Genomic DNA, 24,449 nt, shown 5'->3' with positions numbered 1-24,449 from the left:
TGTGGTTTTCTTCTTAACACAATTACGTAACTCGGAAAGATATTGTCAATTCAATAATTTTTATGAAACTTACGTCGTTTATCAAGTATCAAAAGTAAATTTTTCTTCTACTTCAAAAGAAATAGTTTTTGTTAAAAAGAAAGTATTCGAAAGATATATCTTCGAAAAAATTTATGAATAGAACTTTTAAAAATCTAACTTATCCTACAAAGTAAAATTTATTATTGTGGTTGAAAATACTTTAAATCAAAAACGTATTTGAAAAAATAGTAAATAAAATTAAGAAAAAGTTTATTGAATCATTTTGAATTTGAAAAGAACAAGATTGTAATGTTTTGTTTGTTTTTTCTTTTTATTTGTGTACGTGTAAATTTATCATGTTTCATTATTAAAAAAGTACTAACATGATTATTGAAAAGAGGATGGGTGTATTATTTACGGGGGTAGCAAATTACCCCTCACCGAGAAGCTAAGCAGCTTATTACCCAACAATACATTTAAAGGACACGGTAGCTGAAAAAGGCAAAAGGATTGGATTGGGCGTGTTTTTCACCCTCAACTGCGGGTAAAAGACAGCAGAGAGTATTCGGCTCGACACTGTCATAAGATTTACAACACTACTAAACTACTAAACGTGCGTAAACCTAACGGAACGAAACATCTGAGACACATGTATCTCAGCAGTACGTCCAGATCACTAACAGATGGATACTGAGTCCACTGGTTCTTGGGCTATAGCCAGTATTTTTCATATATGTTAGTGTATATGTATATACACATATTTATACTGAGTTCAGTTTATTTTTCATTCGATTGACCAGCAAACAAGCTAAACTAAAAATAATACATGAGTCCCGAGAGACATAGAACAATCGCTTATGTGGTTTTCAAAACTTTCTTCTCTGCTGTATTATATACAGAGTAGAGAAAAATGATGGATGGAATTTTTTTTTTTCATGGAATCAAGCACGCGATGCCTTTCTCAATATTTTCTTGCATATACTATGATATTGTGTCTTCAGAGAATAGTGTAGATAAAATTGTATGAAATTATTATTATGCTTTATTGTATAAAAATTTGTTATTTCCGGAAGTTTTAAAAATAACCATTTGTTGGCTGTATATTTTAGGTTTTTCTTAGACAAGTATGTGATAATTATAATAGAGCATGTGTGTATGAGTTTACAATCAGTAAAAAAGATAAACATGGACATAATCACGTTAAACATTTCAATGTGATAAAGTTCCAACAAGCTGCTGAACAAACAATCTTTCTTTTCGAATCGTATAAAAATACGTAGAATTTAGTTTTTAGCTGGAAAAATCATTTATTTTAAAAAGAAAACATTTAAAAGCTTTTGAATGTCCGGTTACGCTCAATAATTTTGGTCATTTATAGCCTCGTAATTCTGAAAATGACACCCGATTGTTACATATGTCCTGAAAAAGCGGAACAGTTTTTTTTTACAAATAAAAAGCGTGTGAAAAAAAAAACGAAAAAGTCAGTAAGCAGTAGCTTGTGATGTGGACTGTTTTTTATTTGCTGGTGGTTCGGCATTTGTAAGAGGAGTCAAAGTAATAATAGTAATAATAGACGCACATTTAACATCGGTAGCAAAAGCGTGTCATCACTTCTGTGTGTACCAATGATCATTTTACAGCCACTGTATAAACGAGTCACTTTGTAAAGTTGCGTCGGTTTTGGTTTGACTTTAAGATTGCACATCAGGGCCCACTGTTATTGTAATACCACTCTCTCGTCTTTTCGTAGAGTCAACGGGCCTACTACTGTTCTGTTAATTTATGGCATCTTGGACATTGCTCTCTACACCTACACTATGCTGCTATAACTAGAAACCAAAGGACACTTGTGTCCGGTCTGGTTGAGGACATTGGGCTTTGATTTACAATGCGGACTTCCGAGTTCGGTGTGCTTGATGCTTAGAAAAATAAAACATTTATTTTATTTTATTATTTTTACATTTCTGTTTCAAAAGTTTACAACTTTTTTTTTTTCTTAATTTTTTACATTGATTTTTAATATTTTGTACGTTTTTAGTAGATTTCATAAAAATCTGGCTATTGCATTTGCCCTCATGGTAAAGTTTTCATTAAATTTTGTTTACACTTATCGTAATTTTTCGTGTAGGTTTGAAAACTAACATTGGTTCAAATGTTTATACAAAAAAAAATTCTTGACTGAAAGTAGATGTTCTTGATTCAAGAAATTTTTTTTGAAAACCTCAACTTTCTTGAATAAAGTAGAAATTTCTTACTAAAAATATTTTCTTGACTCTTGAAGATAATTTTTTTTTTTCTATTTATATTTATATGGGATATAACGAGCCTTGTGGCGACGATAACGTTTTCAATTCTTAATGAATTTGAATAAAACTTGGCATAACCATTTATTGGTCAACAATCCAGCTCAAGTTCGAAGATGAGCTCAATCGGTTAATTGATTGGCTTAAAAGTAGTGGGTGTTTAAAATTTTTTGAATTTTTCAAAAAAATCATCTGTCTATTTATCTTCATATAACTTTGGAACAAAAAATGATCGACCGTTTCTGTCAAATGTATCTTAAAGCTCATGCGATTAGCTTCAATTTTTTCTCTATTTAATTTACCATTTCAATAATTTTTTCAAATAGTTTGATCAGAAAATTTTAAAAAATATTAAAAAAAAGTTTTTTACGACTTTAACTTTAAATACGTTTTGAATCCTACGTAACAACTAAATTTAATTACCAGTGTAATCCTTCGTTCATTATGACTATGTAAAAGAGCAATTATATGATTTATAAAGAAAATATTGAGCCGTGTGGCCACGATATAGCGCCGACAATTTTTTCTAGTTATTTTCATTTTAATTTTAAGCTCTTAAAAAAGTAGTGTTCTGATCGATTTCAAGAGCTCGACATTGAAAAAAAAAAATAACTAGAAAACAATGCGAAATTTGAAAAAACTTTAGTGATAATAATTTGTAGAGAATAAAATTTTCAAAAAAAATGATCCTACAACATTTTATGATAAGTCTGATAGTTTCGTCGGAAAAGTGAAAAGATCTGCAACTTTACTTCGAGCTCTCATAACTTTCGAACAGATGGATTTATCAAAAAATGATAAGAGACCTTTTTTGTAGAGCGTTTAATTTCCTACAAAAATATGTATTAGTCAATTCGATCTATCAATTTGTTCACGAGTACAAAATACTCAAAGTTAAAAAAAAAAATTTCCCGTGTTATTTAAATGGGAAATCGAATTTTTTGATTAGCTAAGCCGCTGTTGGACTTAAACCCTTTAGCCCAGTGGCATAAATTTTTATTTTTTATATACTACCAGATTTTCTGGTATAGCAGTAAAGAAAAAAGTATAGCCTTAAAATAACACACCCTAATATATAGTTACAATTATCATTATTGATAGTAACCCGAGACGAAAAATTCAAGTCTCTCTGAGTCTCTGAGAGTCTCTAGAAGGCTCGCTGAGTCTTGCTGAGTCTCTCTGAATCTCCATTTTAAAGACCAGCAGACAATCGTGTTTCACATGGTCTCTTTGAGTCTCCCAGAGTCTCTCATTCAGAGACTATGGAAGACTCAAACTATAAAATTTCCCAGCAAACATTAAGTCTCCCAACACGAGACTTAAAGAGACAACTTACAGACTGTAAAATTTTTTAGCAAACATGTAGTCTTTCAACACGAGACTTGGAGAGACTAGAGACTGTAAAATTTCCCAGCAAACATTTAGTCTCCCAACACGAGACTTACAGAGACTAAAAACTGGGAATTTCCCAACAGCTTTAAAATTTATCTCTTCAACAAGACCAAACAGTAACAAAAATTTTATAAGTAGGGTACGTTTATCTACAAACAATAGTGTATGTACATATAATAAAATTGGTACTACATTAGGCAGTAATATTTTTACACGTACAATATTTTCGTAGGTTGGTGTAAATTTGTAGGTTTGTGTCCAGAAAATAATATTTTAAAGATTCATTCCGAACTGAACCTTCGAATCGGATAGTTTGCTTGAAATATCAGTGGATATCGTGTTGTGTTTCACAGTGTTAAAAAAATGTTCGTTTTAGTTTTTTGGATTAAAACCTTGCAAAAGTCTGTTATTAACGAAAAAGACATTTGCATTCCATCGAGCCCAGACGTTACAGCAGAAGTAGGAGATATTGTACTATAGTGAAATGGGGAAAATCGAAGTCTCAAACAAAGATTCTCCGATACATCAGTAAGTTATTAAAAATAGTAAAACTTGTAATATAACAAAATAATTTTCACAACTTCGTAAAGATTAAAAAAATTTTTTTTGTTCTCTATTTTTTCTATATATTTAATGAAATCTCTGTTCATATTCATAGGGTCTAAAGAAGAATTAGAAAAAATAAATGTTGGGGAAAGATGGGAACATCATTGATAAAGCAACAAGAAACTCGAAAAAAAACAATTCAACAAAAATATTGCAGAGAAAAAAAGTTTCAGTAAATTCAAACTAGTATCTCAAAAAGCTTGTAAGCAAACTGAGAAATATTATAATGAAGAACTTTTATCGAGTTTACTTGAAAAAAATTGCGAAGATAAAGATAATTACACAGATGACGATGAGATAGTAGCCGATACAATTCGAGATGACAATAAAACATCAGAAATCGATGAAATCAGTAAATCATGTTATATTTCAGTTTCCGATAATAGTATTAGTACCACGTGCGAATTTTGTTCATCATTACCTGTAAGTAAGTACTTGCATTCATTTCTATAACAATAATTTATTATTGTTTATTTTCATTTTAATTTTTCATACATTTATTTATTTTAGCATTAGTTACTGCATAGGCTATCATGTGTATGGAACACGTTTTAAAATTTTTAAAAACTATATATTATCAGAAAGTATCTATTGAAAAAGCAAATAGTAGTGTAAGTAATGAGTAAAATAATAATGCATTATACTCCTGTATAAGAAAATTTAAATTAATTTTAAATGTAATATTTAATAATAAAAACTATTAATATAAAACTATATTGTATTTTTAATTATTTGTATAAAAATATTTTAAGAGTTGATCCTCAGTCTCTCATTCAGAGACTTTAAAACAGTCTCGCAGAGTCTCTCATTAAGAGATTCTAAAACAGTCTCGCCGAGTCTCTCATTCGGAGATTCTAAAACAGTCTCGCCGAGTCTCTCATTCGGAGATTCTGAAACAGTCTCGCAGAGTCTCTGATTCGGAGACTTCTATTACTTTAAAACAGTCTTCGGAAGTCTCTTCCTGAGAGATTCGTAGAGATCGAGTCTCTACGAGTCTCTGTGGCTGCCAACACAGAGACTCCCAGAGACTACAATAAGTCTCTCATTCAGAGACTCCAAGAGACTCTCAGAGACTCCGAGAGACTTGAATTTTTCGTCTCGGGAATCGTTACCATCGTCAATTGTAACTGTTATCATTTTCAATGGTGAAATTAATGATTATAATCACTGAAAAATTTTACACCATTTTAAATAGTTGAAATTAAAAATTTTGTATCGTAAATAATATAACTAATTTATTCTCTCCGTGTATTATTACATGTTTTATTTTTCAAATACTGTGGTGCAAATTTTTCAATCAAAAAAATTAAAATTGTGATTATTAAAAAAATGAATAATTCAAATGATTTGAATTATTCATTTTTCATTAAATGGATAATTATATGTATTTTGATTTTTAATTTAAAAAAAATGGATTAATGAAACTTCTTTTATTTTTGATTTTTCAGAAAATGGATAATGGAAAAGGTTTAATTAATCCATTTCTCAAACAAAGGATTAATGAAACTTCTTTTATTTTTCATTTCTCAAAAAATGGATAATAGAAAAAATTGAATTAATTTATTTTTTAAAAAATGGAAAATGCAAGTTTGTTTAATTTTTAATTAAATAAAAAATGACTAATGTATCTTATCGTAATTATTGAATTTAAACAAAAATGGATAATTACTATCTGATCAAATACTAAATTAAGAAAAAATTAATAATTAAAATAATTTTGAATTAAATATTTATTTTTAATTAGTCAATTATATCTATAATGCATTTTGAAAAAATGCATTTTTTGCAACCCTGAGTTCAATATCTTGATTAAGTTCAAAAATGATCCAAATCGTTCGGTTAGTTTTGCAGTTATAGGCATTTGAAATTTTCCAACTTTACATAGAGAAATTATTCTTGTTTGAAATGCTATGGTGCCATAGTAAAGTTGGAGCATTTTGTCCACTTGACGGAAATTTAAATAAACATATTGCAAAAATTACTATGGCCATAGAAAAATTTACAATGGTTATAGTAATTTGTGATACAATCGTTGTCAATATATATTGAGATTTGTCTACCAATCTAGTTTTCTACTTAAGATAATATTTTCTACGAAAAGTAATTATGATTTCCAGTGCTTGAAAAAATTTGCATTATGCAGGTCAAAAAAAATTTAATGTATGAAACGTACTTAAATATTTTTAATGCAATAGAAAATTTTTTGAATTCAAAAATTTTGAATTGATGCACACGAATAACTCACGATACAGGTTGAAGGTTTAATATTTTATTTTAAATAATAATGATCATTTTAAACAGCTCTAACAATTAGTTTCAAATAATTACACGTTGTTGTGTTGTAATAGCTCCAAAAAAAAATCAATTTTGCGCATTTAGAAGAGGGAGAAAGCATCTAAAGTTCTACAATAAGATCTTGTCATAGAATATTATTAGGGGTAGGAAAATAAATTTTTTTCAGCTACATATATATATATTCAGCAGATCTCAGAAGAATCTACAATGCCTCGTATTTCCCGCTCCTACACCTTTAAACATTTCCTTTCTATCTCTTTCTGTCATCCTTAAACCCGTAAGACCGGGGTTGATTTATGAGCAAATAGTGGGGAGTACGCATGCGCATAAGCTCATCCCCTCTGACATAGGATCAACACACAGGCCTACCCCCACCTTAAGTATCTGAAGACTGGTCGTCATAGTTATAGACCTCCCTCTACATTCGTTGTCCACTTAGTTATTAAATCGGACGGAACCCAGTCAACTAGTAATTATCTGCAAGCGCCTGTGGCCGCACCACGCGTCTCGAGAACGCAGTGAACTTTTTTTTTTATTCACATTTTTTCGTTATTATTATTAACAACGAAAAAGAAAGTTTATCGTGCCACGTGTGTTTTCAAAACGTCCTTCGGCTTCCGTTGAAACGTCCTTACATTGAACACTATTGCGGATTCAAATTTCACAAGTGTTTCTGTACATACATTTATTTTTATTTTTATAAGTATATTGTGGGTGTGCAGTTAAATAATAATTTGATTACCAATTTATACGATCAATCATCAAGTAAATAATCAGTCGCCAGGCGTTTTATCGAGCAAAAGAAGGACTACTTACAACAATCAAGAGGAAAAGTGTGAAGTGATGCCACCGAGCATGTATTATCCACAGGTACGATATAATCTATAGAATACAACAGTATACAATAATTTTACGGCAAATTATCACGGTGCTCGTGTGTGATTATAGTAATTTGACGGCGTAATATTACATTCGAAGCGTGAGGTTCTTGTGATAGTTATATGTAGTTGATAATACTTCAAGTATTTTACTATAATATGTTATATTTATATATTTTTTTTGCCATCGCTTCAATAAACAATTTTTTTCCGATAATTTAAAAATCATCATTATTATTATTATTATTATTTTTTTTTTCATTTAATATTGATACTATATTTTAATTATTTATATTTATTTAATCTAAACATAGATTTGGACGCTAAAAGTAATATTTATTGGAATTATACGATAATTTATTAACTTAGAACATAAAGTGTCGATAGTTTGTCCGTTTAACAATTTTGATCATTACAATTACATTTGAAATAAAATGAACAAATTACTTTTTATTTGAACAAGATGATATAATATTAATAAATTATATTTATTTACAGAACATGATGATGACACCAATGACACCAGGAATGGCATCTCCGATGTCAACTTTCCACTCATATTCCTCTACAAATTACGAACCACATTATTATCAACATCAGCCGATTCAGTCAACATATCAATCGGGTCTTTGGAGCTCAGAACCTTACTCGGGCTATAACTCATTTCCCGATCACCCACCGTCGGCATCATACAGTATTCCAGCAACCTCTGCAGCTCCAACACCGTCAACATTCTGGCCAGCACAATCAGATTATTCGTCGGTCCATCAGCCACAATTGACACCAATGCAGCCGCACCAACAAATGCCTGTACTCCGACAGTCTCCAAGTTTATCGGATGTGTCACAAAATTCTTACGGTCAATCAAGTCCACAGTACTGGTCAAGTGAAGACGATTCAAGACGCAAGAAAAAGTTAAGTAGATGCCAGTGTCCGAGTTGTATACCCAACGGCACAGCTAAGCTCGGTAGAGATGGCAAGAAATTACACACTTGCCATTTTCCAGGCTGCGATAAGGAATACGGCAAGACGTCGCATTTGAAGGCTCACCATCGTTGGCACACCGGTGAGCGACCGTTCAGATGTGATTGGTACATGTGTGGCAAAAACTTCACCCGAAGTGACGAACTTCAAAGACACATTAGAACGCATACCGGAGAAAAACGTTTTGTATGCAATCAATGTGAGAAACGTTTCATGCGAAGTGATCATTTGAAAAAACACATAAAAACGCATGATAACCAGAAGAAGAAGGCGAAGAAACAGAACAAAGAAAATAAAACTTCCACTGATCAGGATGTGAATCAGTCAATTATGAGTACTGCTGTTGTAGCAAATACTCCCATAACTCAATATTATTATTGATAGTTATGATTTAGTATAGAGAGGTATTGTGCCTCATAATTGACTGAACTAAGGTACTGTAATACGTTGCCTTGAATGTAAATAATTTTGTATTTAAAAAAATTTTATATCAATTTTTAATGAGTAAAATAATGTATAAAGAAATTGTAAATATAATATTAAATAATTAATTATTTTTAACAATACCATTTTGAATTGTTAATTGATTGATATTTTTTTGAGATAAATAAAAATTTAAAAAATAATTTATTTGCCTATTTGAAATTTTTTTTTATTCTACTTTTTAAGTTTTTTTATTTTTGAACTAGTTTTCATTAAGGTTTTTTTTTTTTTTTTTTTTTATTGCTAAATTGAGTGAAAATATACCTTTAGGAATTTTTCATCTCATTTGTAATATAATGAAGCATCCCCTTGTATATATATAATACCTCAGATTCATTTTGAAATATTCCTGTCACCCGATACATCCTCTACATATACTTACTCATACCTCCATATATATATATCCGCAGGGTTACAATAAAATAACTCAAGGGATAGTTCAAAAAGCAGTTCATGGGATACATGGTATTTTTTACCTGCAGGTGCCACGATTCCAACAAATCAGGAACATCATTTTTCTTTCATCTCTCGCTACCGGAGTATATAATAATAGCAATCTTAATCTATTACATCAAAATTTTTAATCATTCTTCTTTAAAAACCTTTTTACAAAAAATATAAAAAATTACCCTGATACTTTTTTTTTCAACAAAATTTTTTTTTTCTCTTTTATTAATTTTTGAACATTTACCTTCTAATAATGAAAAGAAAAAAATTCACTCCGTCTTTTGTCTAGTGAGTTTGTAAAATTGGTAAAAGTATTTTCTCGCTGACTAAAATGATTTGTCATGGTCTTCAAGTCAAGGATTAGAGCAAAAGGTAAAAAAAAGCCCAACAGAGATTTATCTGATAAATTTTAAGGGTTCCTGAGTAAAATCTGTACGATCCTGGATCAAGTGTATAAAGTAGTCGACAAGTAATTCAACAGATGGCACCAGGGTGAATGGAAAAAGCCACGAGGGTGCTATTAAATGGGCGTTGCGCGTGGCCGAAGCTCCGGTAAAGATTCATGGCTGGCGCGTTTGTAGAGACCAGGCAACAGAGTGGGTATACTGTAAAAATGAATAAAATAAAGCAAAAAAGTATCAGACCGCGGAGTAAATTACAAGGAAAAATCCAGTAGACGAAGAGGCAAGTGGGAGTTGGATTAAGAGAGATAGAGTAAATGCTCCTTGTGTTACTGTATGTGCGAATGAATAAAGAAGAATGTATATATGTATACATATTATGTATACAGTGGTAGGTATGTATCGTATGTAAAGAGTTGAGAAGAGAGTATCTAATGTAAGACAAAGAAAACAGCATGCAGAGTCACGACAGAGTTTGTCTGCAGAAAGAGGGGCAAACTACGGGGAGGACGTACACACGGGTGAGGACGAGGCAAAAGAGGTGAATCCCAAGTAAGAGGAAGAGGAGGAGGTGGCGCCACAGCAATTCCAGAGTCGCGTTCAACCAAGTGCGCGGAACCCGCGGATCGCAAAGTTAGTGTGCAAGAGATTCAAAGAGAGCGCTGGCCACTCGGTTACTCCCAGCGTGAGTTTACGAACCCATGCGTGAGATCGCCGTGATATGCGCGAATTTAAAATTTCAAATAGTCTAATTTTTTTGTAGTAAATAAAATCTTCCCTTGGAGATCAATTACTTAATCAGTAAATAATTTTCCGACCATTTTAAAAATTTAATCGCGATTTGAGTTTGTGGATAGCTTAGGTATTAACCGGTAATCCGTCGTCGAACTAAAAGAAAATCGAATAGCACCTGCGTCGGTCACGGGTAAATGCCGGGCACGTTTTTCTCATACCACTGTTAGTTGTGGCGCGCGATAGATTGCAATGTGCAATAAAAAAGTATAAAAAGGAAGGAGAAAAATAATCGGCGATTGCTCGTGTGCAATGTGGTCGAGAGAGGAACAGCTGGAGGTACTTTAAAGACTGTTTGCACATAAGAGTGGGAGAGAGGAAGACCGTCCTCTCTCCTGGGCGCTCTCATCGCGCTCGTTGTCGATAAGTCTCTCTTTATATATAAAGTTCCACGTGCTCGTTGTCGGCTATCAGTGTTTTATACTTGTTTATTTATATTTATATATATTTATTCACTTACTACACTTAGTTGCTTATATAATAAATGTAATAATACAGCGTTTGCTATTATTATTATCATTATTACATATTCAGTAACATTGTGTTACTCCATTATTTAACGATTCATTAATGTGTCGATTTTATATATAACTATTTATGAAGTATGTTTTACAATAAGTGTGATAACAAGTCAATTAGTTAGAATTTATTTGTGGTTATAAACAGTAATAAAAACAAGTATATGTTTTTTAATATGATATTTTATTATCGATTTGTGAAAATTAATCATCACTTAAGTAGAGTTTTTTGTTGTTAATTTTATCAATTGATTTTTGTTAACGTCATTTAGCTTACTGTGTTAAATATATATTTTATTAATATAAAAAGTTAATTTTTAAAAAATAAAAACGTATCCCGTCAAACTGGAGGCGGAAATTGGGGGCGGCGGTGGCCGCAGGGGTGTCAGCCCACCCTTAATCAGCATAAACGTGAGTTAACATAAATGTCAATTGATCAAATATATAATCATATATTTATTTTTAATTTCTTAAGATATATTTATTTATTTATTTATGTATGTGTTGAATAAATATACATAACATTATATACATTGTAAGTTAATAATCGTAAATAACAACAATAATAATTTTAACAGTCGATAATAATTCATAGTCTGTTTATTAGAAAACGTATATAACACTACGGAGAATGATTCCTTCGTTTCTCCTAACAATCTTCGCCGACGAGAGCCGACGTGATCGTAAATTTACGCGGTTCCTCAGTGGATAACTTCTTAGAGCTCTTGTATATATATGTAGTGGATCAGTTGAAGTGTAGAGTCGTCGGTTTAGAGAAACAGAAGAGGTAAAAGGTGATACACACCTCAAGCTCCTCGGTTGTGGGGAATATTCTTATGTGTAGAGCGACCTATTGCGGTGTTTTAACCCTTCTGAACTGTTTATTCCTGAGTATCTGAGTTTAGTTTGAGTTTTACCTCAGAGTGGTCGTGGCTCTTGTGAACACATATATTTATATGTATGGGTGAGATTTAAAAAGTTTGTTCAGAGGTTGAAAGTCGTATATATGTAGCGCCTCTGCTAAAAGTCACACGCCGCCAATATAATAAACGTTACTATGTTACAACGGCTGTCTACGCCCCCTATACATCAAACATCCTTCACGGGTTTACCTGGCTCGCGTACAGCGCCCCTTTCGCGTACTCTTATTTGCCTCTTGGAATTGATCTTAAATTGAAGATCGAACTATAAAACCACGTGTATTTTTGAGGTCTTATGCGGCTCATTTGTCGTGTGACAAATTGGTCTATTCACTGTAAATAAAACAGTTTAAAAAATTATTTATAAATTACAAATTTGTTTAACTGTTTTAAATGCCTAGTGATGGGTCTCTAGAGGCGTTGATTAATTTATAAGCCTTATACTTTTGGATATGTGAGTATATTGGCGAAGATTGAGAGCATAGTTTCGCTCGTCGGGTTTAGTTAGTGAGTAGGGATTTAAAAAACGAATAAATAAAACAACAAAATAATATATATTTTAAAAGAAAGATGCGAATGTATTAGAAAGAACAACCGGCACGAGGTTTTGGCTTGACACACCCCCACACAAATCTAATTAATTTATATCTAAAGTGAGGCGCCACGAGAGACTAAAGTTCAAAGTTTAAAAATAAAAAACAATATAGTTGATTGGCTTTTTAGACCTAAATTTTAATACTTTTTTATTTTCTTTTAATGCCCCATTTCTCTTGTTTTCATCTATTTTTATTGCGTGTTATATAATTTACTTTGTATTGTTATTTATTTAATTCGAGTGTAAAAATTTTTTTGGTATTATATTCAATAATAAATGAAAGTTTCGATTTTTGCCGTCGGATAGCCGTCAGATTTTTCAAGTTTTTATAAAGATTTGTCAAACTTAACAATTGAAAAAATTTTATAAGAAATATAAAAGAAATGTAATATTAAAAATGATATCAAAGAAATTTGACACAATTACCCCATCCTTCTAGATCTGAGCATCAAAAGCGTAGAATTACAAGAACAGGTTTTTTTACGGTTTCAATAGGGAAAGAAGACATCTCTGAATTTAAAAAAATGATAAAATAAAATAAAAAATTTTGTATCTTCAATCAGATCCTAAATTTTTTTATTGAGTTTCTTTATTATTTGAAACATTCAATTGATATATTTTTTAATTCATTTCAAAATTTAATATCAGTACAAATTTATGTTATGTCTTTTATGTGTATAACAAATTTAAAATTTGAACAAACAAAGATATAGTAGTACATCTGCTTATCATATACTTGTGTCATAATTTTCTGTATATATTATCCTATACACAACGACAACGATAACGTCGAAGACGTCAACCCCCTAAGGCTGAAACTGCCGGTGAAGGAATCAGGGCACGCACCAGATGGAACCAATTCGCCGGGTAAGTCCACCAATAGGCCGAAGGGACGTTCCAGCTGTTGCAGAATTATGCAACGCCGCTGGAATTGAGACATCATATTCTGGCTATACATATACATTTATATTTATATATTATACCAACTCAATAGCCAAAGATCCATCAAACATCATCAATAGTCTACTTGATTTCGCTCGTAACCTGTTACATTGAGTCATTATTTATATATATACACACTCAAATTACAATTCAAACTTGAAATTGAATAATAAAAAAAACCCAACTATCGTATTTATAAATATACATTTGCCACTCAAAAAATTAATCATGCCTACATAAACATTAATTTTGTTTAACAAATAATTTGCACCAATTACTGGCTATTTAAATTCCAATATTAAAGTCCACAATTAGCTAACACTATGGAATGCAGTATAATATATTTAAATTTTCTGCCTCATTATGTTAATTGTCAGTGTGATAAAGTGGAATCATTATCAGCAACACGATGGTGTGCTGTTGGTGTGTGTATTTAAGAGTTTTAGCCGGCTTGCTCGTCCTGAGATGCGTCTGCGTGACCAATATCTCATTACAAGTAAATATGTTCAGTGCATATAAAACAAAAATCAGCCTACAAACTTATATTCAACGTTTATCCACTTTCCGGTGTAGTATATATACAGAAACACACACACATATCTGTATATATATTGTAGTAACTACACTAACTTTTTACGGCCTCTTGAAAACAGATTCGTGCAAGTGGCAACAATGTAATGCAGGTGCAAACCCATCATATTCGTGTTGAGACATAAAGACCCTTTAGCTAAATATTTGCGAGACTAATAGCTGCATCACCCATTCTGAAAAATATTATTTACATGATAAACTGGTTCGATAAATATATACTCACATATTTTTTTATATTACCAAGTTTCTTTAAATGTGCTTTTTTTTTTTTTAATTTTAAGAAATCGTTACTTTGTTGCCAAACCAATAATTTATTATTTTTACAAAAACTCTTGTATATTTAAAATGTATACAAAGTGTTTCATGATTCATGCTAAAAGGCCGCGAATGATGAGATTTTTTTTAATGTGTCACTATGCGGATATACAAAATGAAAAAACATTTGGAAATTAAGCCTTTGGACAGTTTGATTGCTAACTCGTTAGATGAACCAATATGATAGAGTCACAAAAAACGAAGATATATGTATATGTAAGAGTATATATATGAGATTATAAGAAGGGAAAAATAATAAAAAAAAGAATTAAAAGAAGCAGAGAACCTTAGGAGTTGTTGATGCCTTAGGCGAAGACTGGAAGCCGTTTCGTAATGAAACCCGACGATCATTTTCTGCACGACTGCTTGGGAAATTAGATCACCCATCTCTCATCCCAGTAGCATTCAACTTTAAGAACTAACATGAATGTACATATATACACACATGTATGTATAAACGTGTTGCAGATGATACATAGACGTCCGCTCGGATCTCATGCAGGATGTTTGTAATTTTTTTATTGTACTTCTCCGCTATTTATATCCATACTATGTACAAAATAAATCTTTTTTTAGTTTGTCGTTTCAGTGCCGATAATTTAGTAATTAGTGTCAATTGTATACATGGAAGAGTGAGAATATGTTGAAAAACCCGATGATAAACTTTTAGATCGAGGATGTTTATGTCTTATTTTTTTTTATATACGTCGATCTAGTTTTAACCGTTAACATTTTCTGCTCTTTTCTTTTCCGTTATCATGAAAAGATGACTTTTTTCCTTTATTATTAATACAACTTTTTTCTTAAAGAAAGTTATCTGTTCTTGTACACTTACTTAATGAAGCGACAAATTGACTTTGTGGCAATAATAATTTATTGCATGCAATTATGTTTTTGTTTTATAATTTTTTTTATTATCTCTTTTTAAATTGCTAGTGTTCTTTCATTTTGTACGCAATTTTTTATTATAAATTTAAATATCTGGTTCGTAATTCTAATGTATCTAAATAATAGGATCCTTAGATGACTATAGTCATGACACGTGTGTGTGTGCACGGAAAAATTATTCTTGTTTGAAATACTATGGTGTCATAGTAATTCCAGACCATGTTGGCCACCTGTCGGTAATTGAAATAAACACATGCAGAAGTTACTATGACTATAGTAAAATTTTGAATGGGTACAGCAACTTGTGATATAATCACTGTCGATTTTACTATGGCCATAGTAATTTTTGCATGTGTTTATTTCAATCTCCGACATAGCTATGGTTCAGCATTACTATATCACCATGCTATTTCAAACAAGAATAATTTTTCCGCCCCGGAAAAAAAGTTAAGATCTGCATTTTGTCTATATCTGCCCAGATCAAATTAGATCTGTTCAGATCCAGACAGACTGATTTTTAAGCAGAAAGTTATGTCAGCCTAGATCTACTTTGATCAGAACAGATCAAGTCAGATCTGCTCATGCCTATTCATACATGAAATTTGATCAGACCTGATCAAATTTGATCTAGGCAGATCTAAAATTTTTTTCCCGCGCGTGCATAAAATGTCATACTCACTAGTCATATCTGACTACTGAAGTGAAATATTCAATTTTGTATACACAAAATTTTATAAATACACGTCAATGACATTCAATTTACTAAGTAATGTATTGTAGTATTATTCGAAAAAATTGTGAATTTACATCCTTGAAACTTTATGACTTAAACGAAACGTTTAAAGATTTTAAATACTAACAATTATGACAAACTATAGTATTTATAATTTCCATTCAACAAAATGAGTCTTAAGTAAATTTTTCTGGATCTTTAAGTGAAGGAATAATTTCTTCTCTTAAAATGAATCAGTTGCATACTTGGGACCATTTCTCAGTGAATATTCACTGGTTTATTTTAAGAGAGTGGATCGATTTTTCATCTAAGATCTAGGCACTTAAAGTTTACGATGCATGACACTAAGAAAATAGTTACACACAGAGGTTATGCTAGCTCGTACCCTGGTGTTGATCATGCGCCAACTCCGAAAGCTCCTGAGCACCAAAAGTCAGAGATCATAGAGAATTATTGAGAAATCATGACCGATTACTATAGTTATTTTTTATTCAGAAGACAGTATATATATAGTGTAATATCTTGCAAGAATTAACCCCATTGACCTTTAACAGCCTCCCCCCATAATTGACTTTCGAGTCTTTAAACGTAGACAAGCGTTGATTGAGTAATCCGAAGAGCTTGTTGTGAATATATTGTGATTGTTTATTGTACATCACCTCCTGCTCATGAGTTTACCAACACAACCATTTATAAACACATATATAAAGTATATAAATATACATATATTCATCATATACAGTGGAATAAAAAATAAGGGTATGGGTCACCAATGAAAAAAACTGAATAAAAAAATATTATCCAATTTCGGTGGATTCGGTGGGAACCGAGGATTTCGTCCATTAGCCCGTGTAACCTCATAGACCAAAAGAGCGACTTTAAAATTTTTTTGTCGACGTTTCTTCTCGTCTTCTACCCGCATCTTCTCCCTATCTCTATCCTGTAAACTTAAAATGCTGTCTTTTTTCAACATACATACTCTGGGTACAGTATATGTATAAAAGTCTTTTAGTGTGTGTATGTAGGTGTGTATGTGTGTGTGTGTGTGTGTGCGATGGTCCTGGATGGTTCATATCGTCCAGGCTTAGCTTTTGGCTTTTGCTTGGGCCGGGTGTAATCGGTTCCCCGAAGCCAAGGCTCATTATCGACCCGTCGGCCTAGCAATTACCTGCGAAGCCTCTACTCTTCGACTCTGTATGCCAGCCAACACAGTTTCTGACTTTACTCGAGGTATATACAATATTCATATATATATACATATACATGGACAACTACAAGGATTCTCTGTGAATAAGTCGGCACTCTATACACAATATACTAGAAACCATCATCAGAGAGTCCAGAACATCATGCGGACTAAAACCAAAAACTAAAAGACGCTTTCTATTGTGATGCTGATACTAAATTTATTTATTTTTTATTTTTATTCCAAGTATTTGGTAGACAAGTAAAATTGTCGATTAAATAAAAGATAAGAAAAGCCGTCAGACATGTTAGCTGTACTAACGTCAGAATGTTGGATACTGCAGTGAGTTTAGTTATTCTTTGATTATTTTTAGTATGGTCATCAAGAAGGGCACGATTAAAAGAAACGACATGGACGAATGAACGTACGAGTAAACGGAGTAATGATAATTACTGGACGTGCCGCAAGTATGCAATAATTACTAGTCTCGTGCCAGTTCACGCCAAGTAAGCAGAAAGAATACACGGGCGTGTTTGCTGCCTGAGAGATATCTGTACAAATCCCGTGCATGGCTTCTTTTTCCGGCGGCAATTTGTATACCAATAATAATTATACTGGAGGATAAAAAAATTTGAATTTTGTTCTACTGATGATACAATGTAATTCAGATACAATGTATATAATGGATCTAAAAGTGTACATTATGTAGAGTAATTAGTAGTTAATCTACTGTATAGTTATAATAAGTTATAATTAATATCTAATTTGAAGACTATAAAATTAAACGTTGTTTTAAATATTCTATTATTAATGCAAATATTGTTATTATCCGACAAAAAATTTTTTTTGTTTTTGTTCGGTAATTGCTTTTATTTGCATGTCACTTCCTCCTGATGGATATTATATTTATTTTTGTAAAGAAATGTTATGGAATATTTATATATTTTTATTAGGTAATATTTTACGGACAAAAAACAAGGACTTAATGAGTTGACGTGGAATGAAAATGACATTTTAATAATTATGAATGACACATAAGGTTATTATCAATTATTTCATTTTTTAAATTATTATTTCAAATTATAAGATTATTTTTTTGTTATTAAAAACTGTTGTGTTATGATAAAATATGCATACACGGAGAGAAAAACATGGGAATTTTTCCAATTTTACTTAGGAGAAATTCCCTTGTTGACATGGCAAATTTTGCTTTATGAACATGGGAAATTTTACTAGGAAAAAATGGGAATATAACCATATTTTATGGGAATTTTACCCATGTATTATAGGAATATCTTCCATGTTGCCATTGGAAAAATTTCCATGTAGACATGGAAAAATTCCTCTGTTAACATTGCTGAAATTCCTTTATTGATATGGGTATTTTTACTATGTCAGTATAGGAATTTTTCCCATGTTACCGGAGTAATTTCTTCTATATTGACATGGGAATTTTTCCCATGTTGACAAGGAAAAAATTCCTTTGTTAACATGGTAAATATTCCCATGTTGACATAGTAAAAATATCCATGTTGGCATGGGAAAAATTGCTATGTTGCATGGGAAAAGTCCACAAGAAGCTAAAAGTACTAAAATACGAAATATTTTGGTCATTTGTATCATTTAGGCTTTAAAGCGATAAAATAGGGATGTGTGAAGGTTTTAAAATTTACGAAAATAGAATTTCAAAGTTTCCGAAAAAATTTTGTGTAATTTAATTAAAATTTTTTTGAAGCACCTACCAATGAACAAATGTTGTTATAAATTCGATTAATATAAACGAGTACATAAAAATCAATTACCTACATCGTGTTTCCGACAGTATATAATCATCAATTCAATTGAATTATTTTGATTTACTTAATAAATTACGTAAAAAAAAACATCAGTTTACAAATATTTCACTTTTATATACATGGGAATTTCTACTTTGTTAACATGGGAATTTTCCCCACGTTTACATGGGAAATTTTCCCATGTTGACATTGGAGAATTTTCCATGGCATTAAAGGAATTCCAACAATGTTAATATAGGAATTTTTTCAATGTCGACATGGGAATTTTTCCCATGTAAACATGGTGAAAATTCCCATGTTAACATTGGAATTGTGCCTATATTACATAGTTATTTTTCCAATGTTGACATAGGAAAATTTACCTTGTCAATATAGGAATAATTCCAATGTAACAAAGCAAAATTTACCATGTGACAATGTTACAATTCACATGTTGACATGGTAAAATTTACAATGCCAACAAAGAAATTTTCCCCAAGTAAAATTGGGAAAATTCCAATTTTTTTCTTTCCGTGTAGAAAAAAATTAAAATGATAATTTTTTAAAACAGTTAATGATGATGGATTTTATCGAATGATCATTCACGTTAAAGTGATTTTTGTTATTTATTTATTCATATACACATACACACACATACACATACACACAAATGTATATATCTATATATACTTTTTTTTGTATTTTGTTTTTAATGCGTGGCGTATGACTATTAAGCTTATCGTTGGTTGATATTGCGAGTAGCAAAAAGAGAAATAATCACGAGGTAATTACAACGACAGATAACGATTTGAATGAGACACGAAGGGTCATGAACGAGACAAGCCAACGGGGTCTCTTTCTTTCTCTCTCTCTCTCTTTCTGCTGAATAAGTTGAACCACGGTGCATTACTTTATTCCACGCGATCGAATATAGTCACCAGATTTTTTCTTAGCTTTTATAATAATATGTATATATTATATACTTATTTATGTCAACTATAGTTATTATCTTTTGTCAAGATATTTATATTTCATTATTTATTTTTTTTCTTATAATTCTGTCCGTACAAAGATGTATATAATTATTCGATGTTTTCGATACTATAATTTTTTACTTAAAACATTAGTCTTCAAAATTATTTTCTATATGATAATAATTTATTAACAAAAAATTTTAATCATATTTAAAATGTCCTAGAAATAAATTTTAAACAAGAAATATTTAATTAATTTATTGCATTGCAAATATTGTGAAATCATAAATTTTAATTATAGATTTCAATGCCATAAATTATAATACATCTGATTAAACAAACAAACTAGCAATTAAAAAAAATATTATCACTTAATATTTCATCTTCAGTGTTATCAGGTTATCACACACATTAACCTAATAATAAATTCTCTTTCTGACGCCAATAAACAACAAAGCACAAGTTTATTTTAAAAAAAAATGAACTCGCGCGTGTTTAATATCTTAACTTTTGATTTAAATACAACTTGTATTTATTTTATTGTAAATTACAATATTGAACATAATAAACAATCTCCACATGTATATTACAATAATATGTATACTTATCGCGTGTAAATAGTAAGTTTAAGAATTTTTTTCTCAGACCAAAGATTTAACAGGAATGAAATAATTATTATTATTGTTGGTAATTCGACAAATTTATGTGGTTTCAAAACTACTGTTAGATTGCATGATTTAGTATATAATATAGTAGGATGATAATAATAATAATAATAATAATAATACTCTGTGAAAAAAACCGGAGTAAGTTCAGACGGTGTAGGTGTTAAAATTTTCTGTGTTAAATTTCAACACCAAAGGTGGTGTTAAAATAACACCGCCGCCGATGTAAATGTTTCTTATCTGTGTTCAAAAAAATCTCCCGGTGTTGAAATATTTTTCGGTGTTGAAAATATTTTACTTTGTGAATATTTTTACTTACTTGATCACTACAGTTAAACAATGTTTTTGTTAATTAATCAACATAAATAATTATTTAAATAAATACATAGCAAAATTGAAATTTCCTCCAGAAAATATTCATTAAATTTTTATATTTTTTCATACGTAATACATTTTTTTTTCTAATTTCTATACGTGGAATTTTTTGCACCGATTTAATACCAGTATTTTAACATCGCCGAATTACACCTTCTACACTGGTGTTATTCCATTTTAACACCGAGCGGTGTTAAATTGAATCCATGTTAACACCGCTCTTTTTACAGTGTAATAATAATAATGAAAAAATAATAATAATAATGATAATAATGATGATGAATAAGAAAAAAAAGGGTATAAAAAATGAAAGCTAATAAAAAAAAAGCATCTTTTCAGATCTGTATATGAATAAAGGCAAGAGTGACAGGTCGAGTGAGATCGTTTTGTTTGGACGTTGTAGATCGCGCTTCGAGGAATTCCCGAGTTTGCTTGAAAATTACGTCCGCCACGCGAGGCTTCGATCGTGAGAGCTGCTAACTTATTCGTCCACTTTAGCATTCTATTGTTTACAAAGAAAAAAAAATGATTCGGAATGCAATAAACATAACATAAATTATCATAAAAATAACGACCTGATACTTAATATTTAAACTTTTATTTTATTTATATAAAAAGAATAATTCAATTATAAACGCACAGTAGTCCGGACGTATGTTTGTACAAATTAAGTGCGCGTTACAGCATATCGAGGGTAGTGTTTCTCTGTGCACAACGCTGGAAAGCAATTAGATGTCATTAAAACAAATGGCGACGAATGTACATTAAAAATTATTGTCTTGGTAAAAATTTTGTTTGAAGTTATTATTATTTTTATTGTTCTTTCCGGTTGACTTCTCAGAAATCTCAGAAAAATGCCAACTAAACTAATCTATTAACGCACGAGATCTTAATTCGTATTTATTAGCTACTGGCAGATCACTTTTTTCTCCCCTTTCAATATAACTTGTCGTGTTTTATTAAATCTCTTCTTTATTTTCTTGTGTCAACTTATTTCAAAATTTTTTTTATTCTCAATATCTCCAGTTCTTCAGAATTTCAGACAGAAAAGACCTGACTTAGAATTCTTTCACGCTACTTACTTTTTTTTCTAATTCATTTATCCAGTTTTCAATTGTAATTTATTAAATTAATTTTGTAAATATTTATTTTAACCAAGACGTCGATACTTTAATTCTAAACGATTGTAATCCTTAAATTTTCCTCATTTTTTCGTTTAATTTTTTATTTGGATGCTCCGAATCTTGTATAAATCTAGAGAATGTCAGTTGTCTTCTTTAATGAAATTTTTTAAAAATATTCTCTAGAATAATTTAGTTATATTTGAGTATAAGCGGGCTAATAATAATTTTTATCATCTTTTAAATATATAAAGACAATAAAGTTCCAGGTCAAAAAAACCACTTGGTTTTGGCGTAATTTTAAAAATTGAAAACAAAGCAAGTCTAGCAAGTCAAGTTTGTTCTTTTTTTAATGAATAAAAAACATGTTTTAAAATATGAAAAAATTCCACTTAAAATTGAATTTATATATATTCCATTACCAATTCAAGTAGACGTGTGATTAACCCAATAGTAGTAACGCTAATGTATAAGATGCTGATTTTGATATTGGTGTAAAAGAATCCAAGGTATCAAATTATATTTATAGTTAATTTTTATTGATTAATGTAACTGAAATGACAATATCTGAAAATCTTCTAACTTTAAGTGTTACTTTTATCTCATTTTCGTTAAAAATTTAAAAAAAAAATTTATTTTAGTTTTACATTTGCAGACGATATAGTATTTTTTACTGTATGAAACGTTGCTGATTTGGAGAATTAATAACATCTAATAAAAATTTGATCCTAAAGAACCTGAGTTTTCTTATTATTATTCAAATTTTTAAGTTAAATAGGTCAAATCCAAGTTAGACAATTTGAATTTGACTTAAATTTTTAAGTTAACAAAGTCATATTAAAGTTTTAAAAAAGTAAATGTAGCCGACATCAAGTTAACAAAATCAAATGCAAGTCAAAAAAATTACAGCAGTCACAATTAAGTTGATCAAGTCAAAGGCAAGTTCAATAAGTTAAAATCAAGTTATTTTTTAGACACGGGCTGTTTGTTTTTTTTGTTGTTGTTTGTTTTTTTAAAAACCTAAACCAAAATTGCTTATCAGTTTAACTATTTTATTTAAAATTGATCATAAGTCAGAACAAATTTAATAGCAATAAGAGAAGTTATTAGAAAATTACTACAGATAAGAGAACGCGATGAGAAAGGAAGCCGACTAAGTTAAAATTATTAAAGTTAATTTTATATTTTGCCCTTAGGTATAAATCGAACGGTATACAATAACTATTAGCTGACAGATGGCCGAATAACGGTTTTTTTCAAAGATGTTCTTGTCGAATTATGTGTATATACACCTCAACTCCTGCTGCTCAATAATTCGTGTCTTTTTATTAAAATTTTGAAATTTCTTTAACTCGTTTCCTAAAATTCAACAGATGAATGTACCTCCGATTCTTTTAATTTATTATTCTTACGTAAAATATACAGTTATAAATATAATACTTTTCTTTGTTTCAAAAACATACAAAAAGTATGACATAAAGGATAACCAAAATATATACTTTTAGTGCCATATGTTGTCTGTTACACACGTTTGCTGATAGAAAACAATTGACATTTATTGTTATTCGAATACTATATAGTTAGTTGATTTGCATAAAAGTCATTAGACTGAAATTTTTATTTAATATAAATTGGTTTTGGATAATTTGAATAATATATATTAGATGTATGCACATTGTATATGTTAAATCGTTCAATGTAGATTAGAGAAAATTATTCTCGGAGGAAATAAGAAATATTATTATAAATAAACGATTTAATAATTGCTAACGTGGTTACTAAATAATATTTTTCAAGACACCATATTACGGTATTGAGAAAGTTTTTCAGCACGTGGGTGTAGCAAAATAAGGCGCCAAGAAGTGGGGCCTTATATGCAGCAAGAGTATGAGCACCAGCAGCAGCCCAGCTGGTTTTGTTTTGTGGTTCCTATATGGGCCCCGTCGATCCTGCGCGATACCGGTATCTCCTCATTCCTGAGTAATCGACGGGCCTCTAGGCGTACCAGCCACCACCCGCCATTTTCTAAATAACCTGGTCGACCCGTTTTGATATGACGAAACGAGACGTGTTGCTTTTAAGACAAGTGCATAAACTGCATATACTCTACTCCACTATATTACTTATACATTTTACAGACCGACGATTTTGTAAGAAAATATATTATATATATTTAACATTTTTAATTATGATTATTAAAAAAATTACTTCATAGATTAGAATTTTTATTTTTTTCATTTTGGTGACTT

At 30.6% G+C, this 24,449-nt stretch overlaps 1 protein-coding gene across 1 annotated transcript; it reads left to right on the top strand.

Annotated features, from left to right (window-relative positions):
- The first annotated feature begins 6,919 nt into the window (after positions 1–6,919).
- Positions 6,920–9,030, top strand: LOC130669120 (transcription factor Sp5-like). Its single transcript, XM_057471837.1, has 2 exons — positions 6,920–7,487; positions 7,994–9,030. Exons 1-2 carry the CDS (start codon positions 7,461–7,463, stop codon positions 8,858–8,860), a joined length of 894 nt encoding a protein of 297 aa, XP_057327820.1. The 5' UTR covers positions 6,920–7,460; the 3' UTR covers positions 8,861–9,030.
- The last annotated feature ends 15,419 nt before the right edge of the window (positions 9,031–24,449 follow it).

Source organism: Microplitis mediator, chromosome 5 (genome assembly GCF_029852145.1).
Source record: "Microplitis mediator isolate UGA2020A chromosome 5, iyMicMedi2.1, whole genome shotgun sequence".
Taxonomy (NCBI): Eukaryota; Metazoa; Arthropoda; class Insecta; order Hymenoptera; family Braconidae; genus Microplitis; species Microplitis mediator.
The sequence above is the reverse complement of the archived record's forward strand: the minus strand, read 5'-3'. Positions and strand labels throughout refer to the sequence as shown.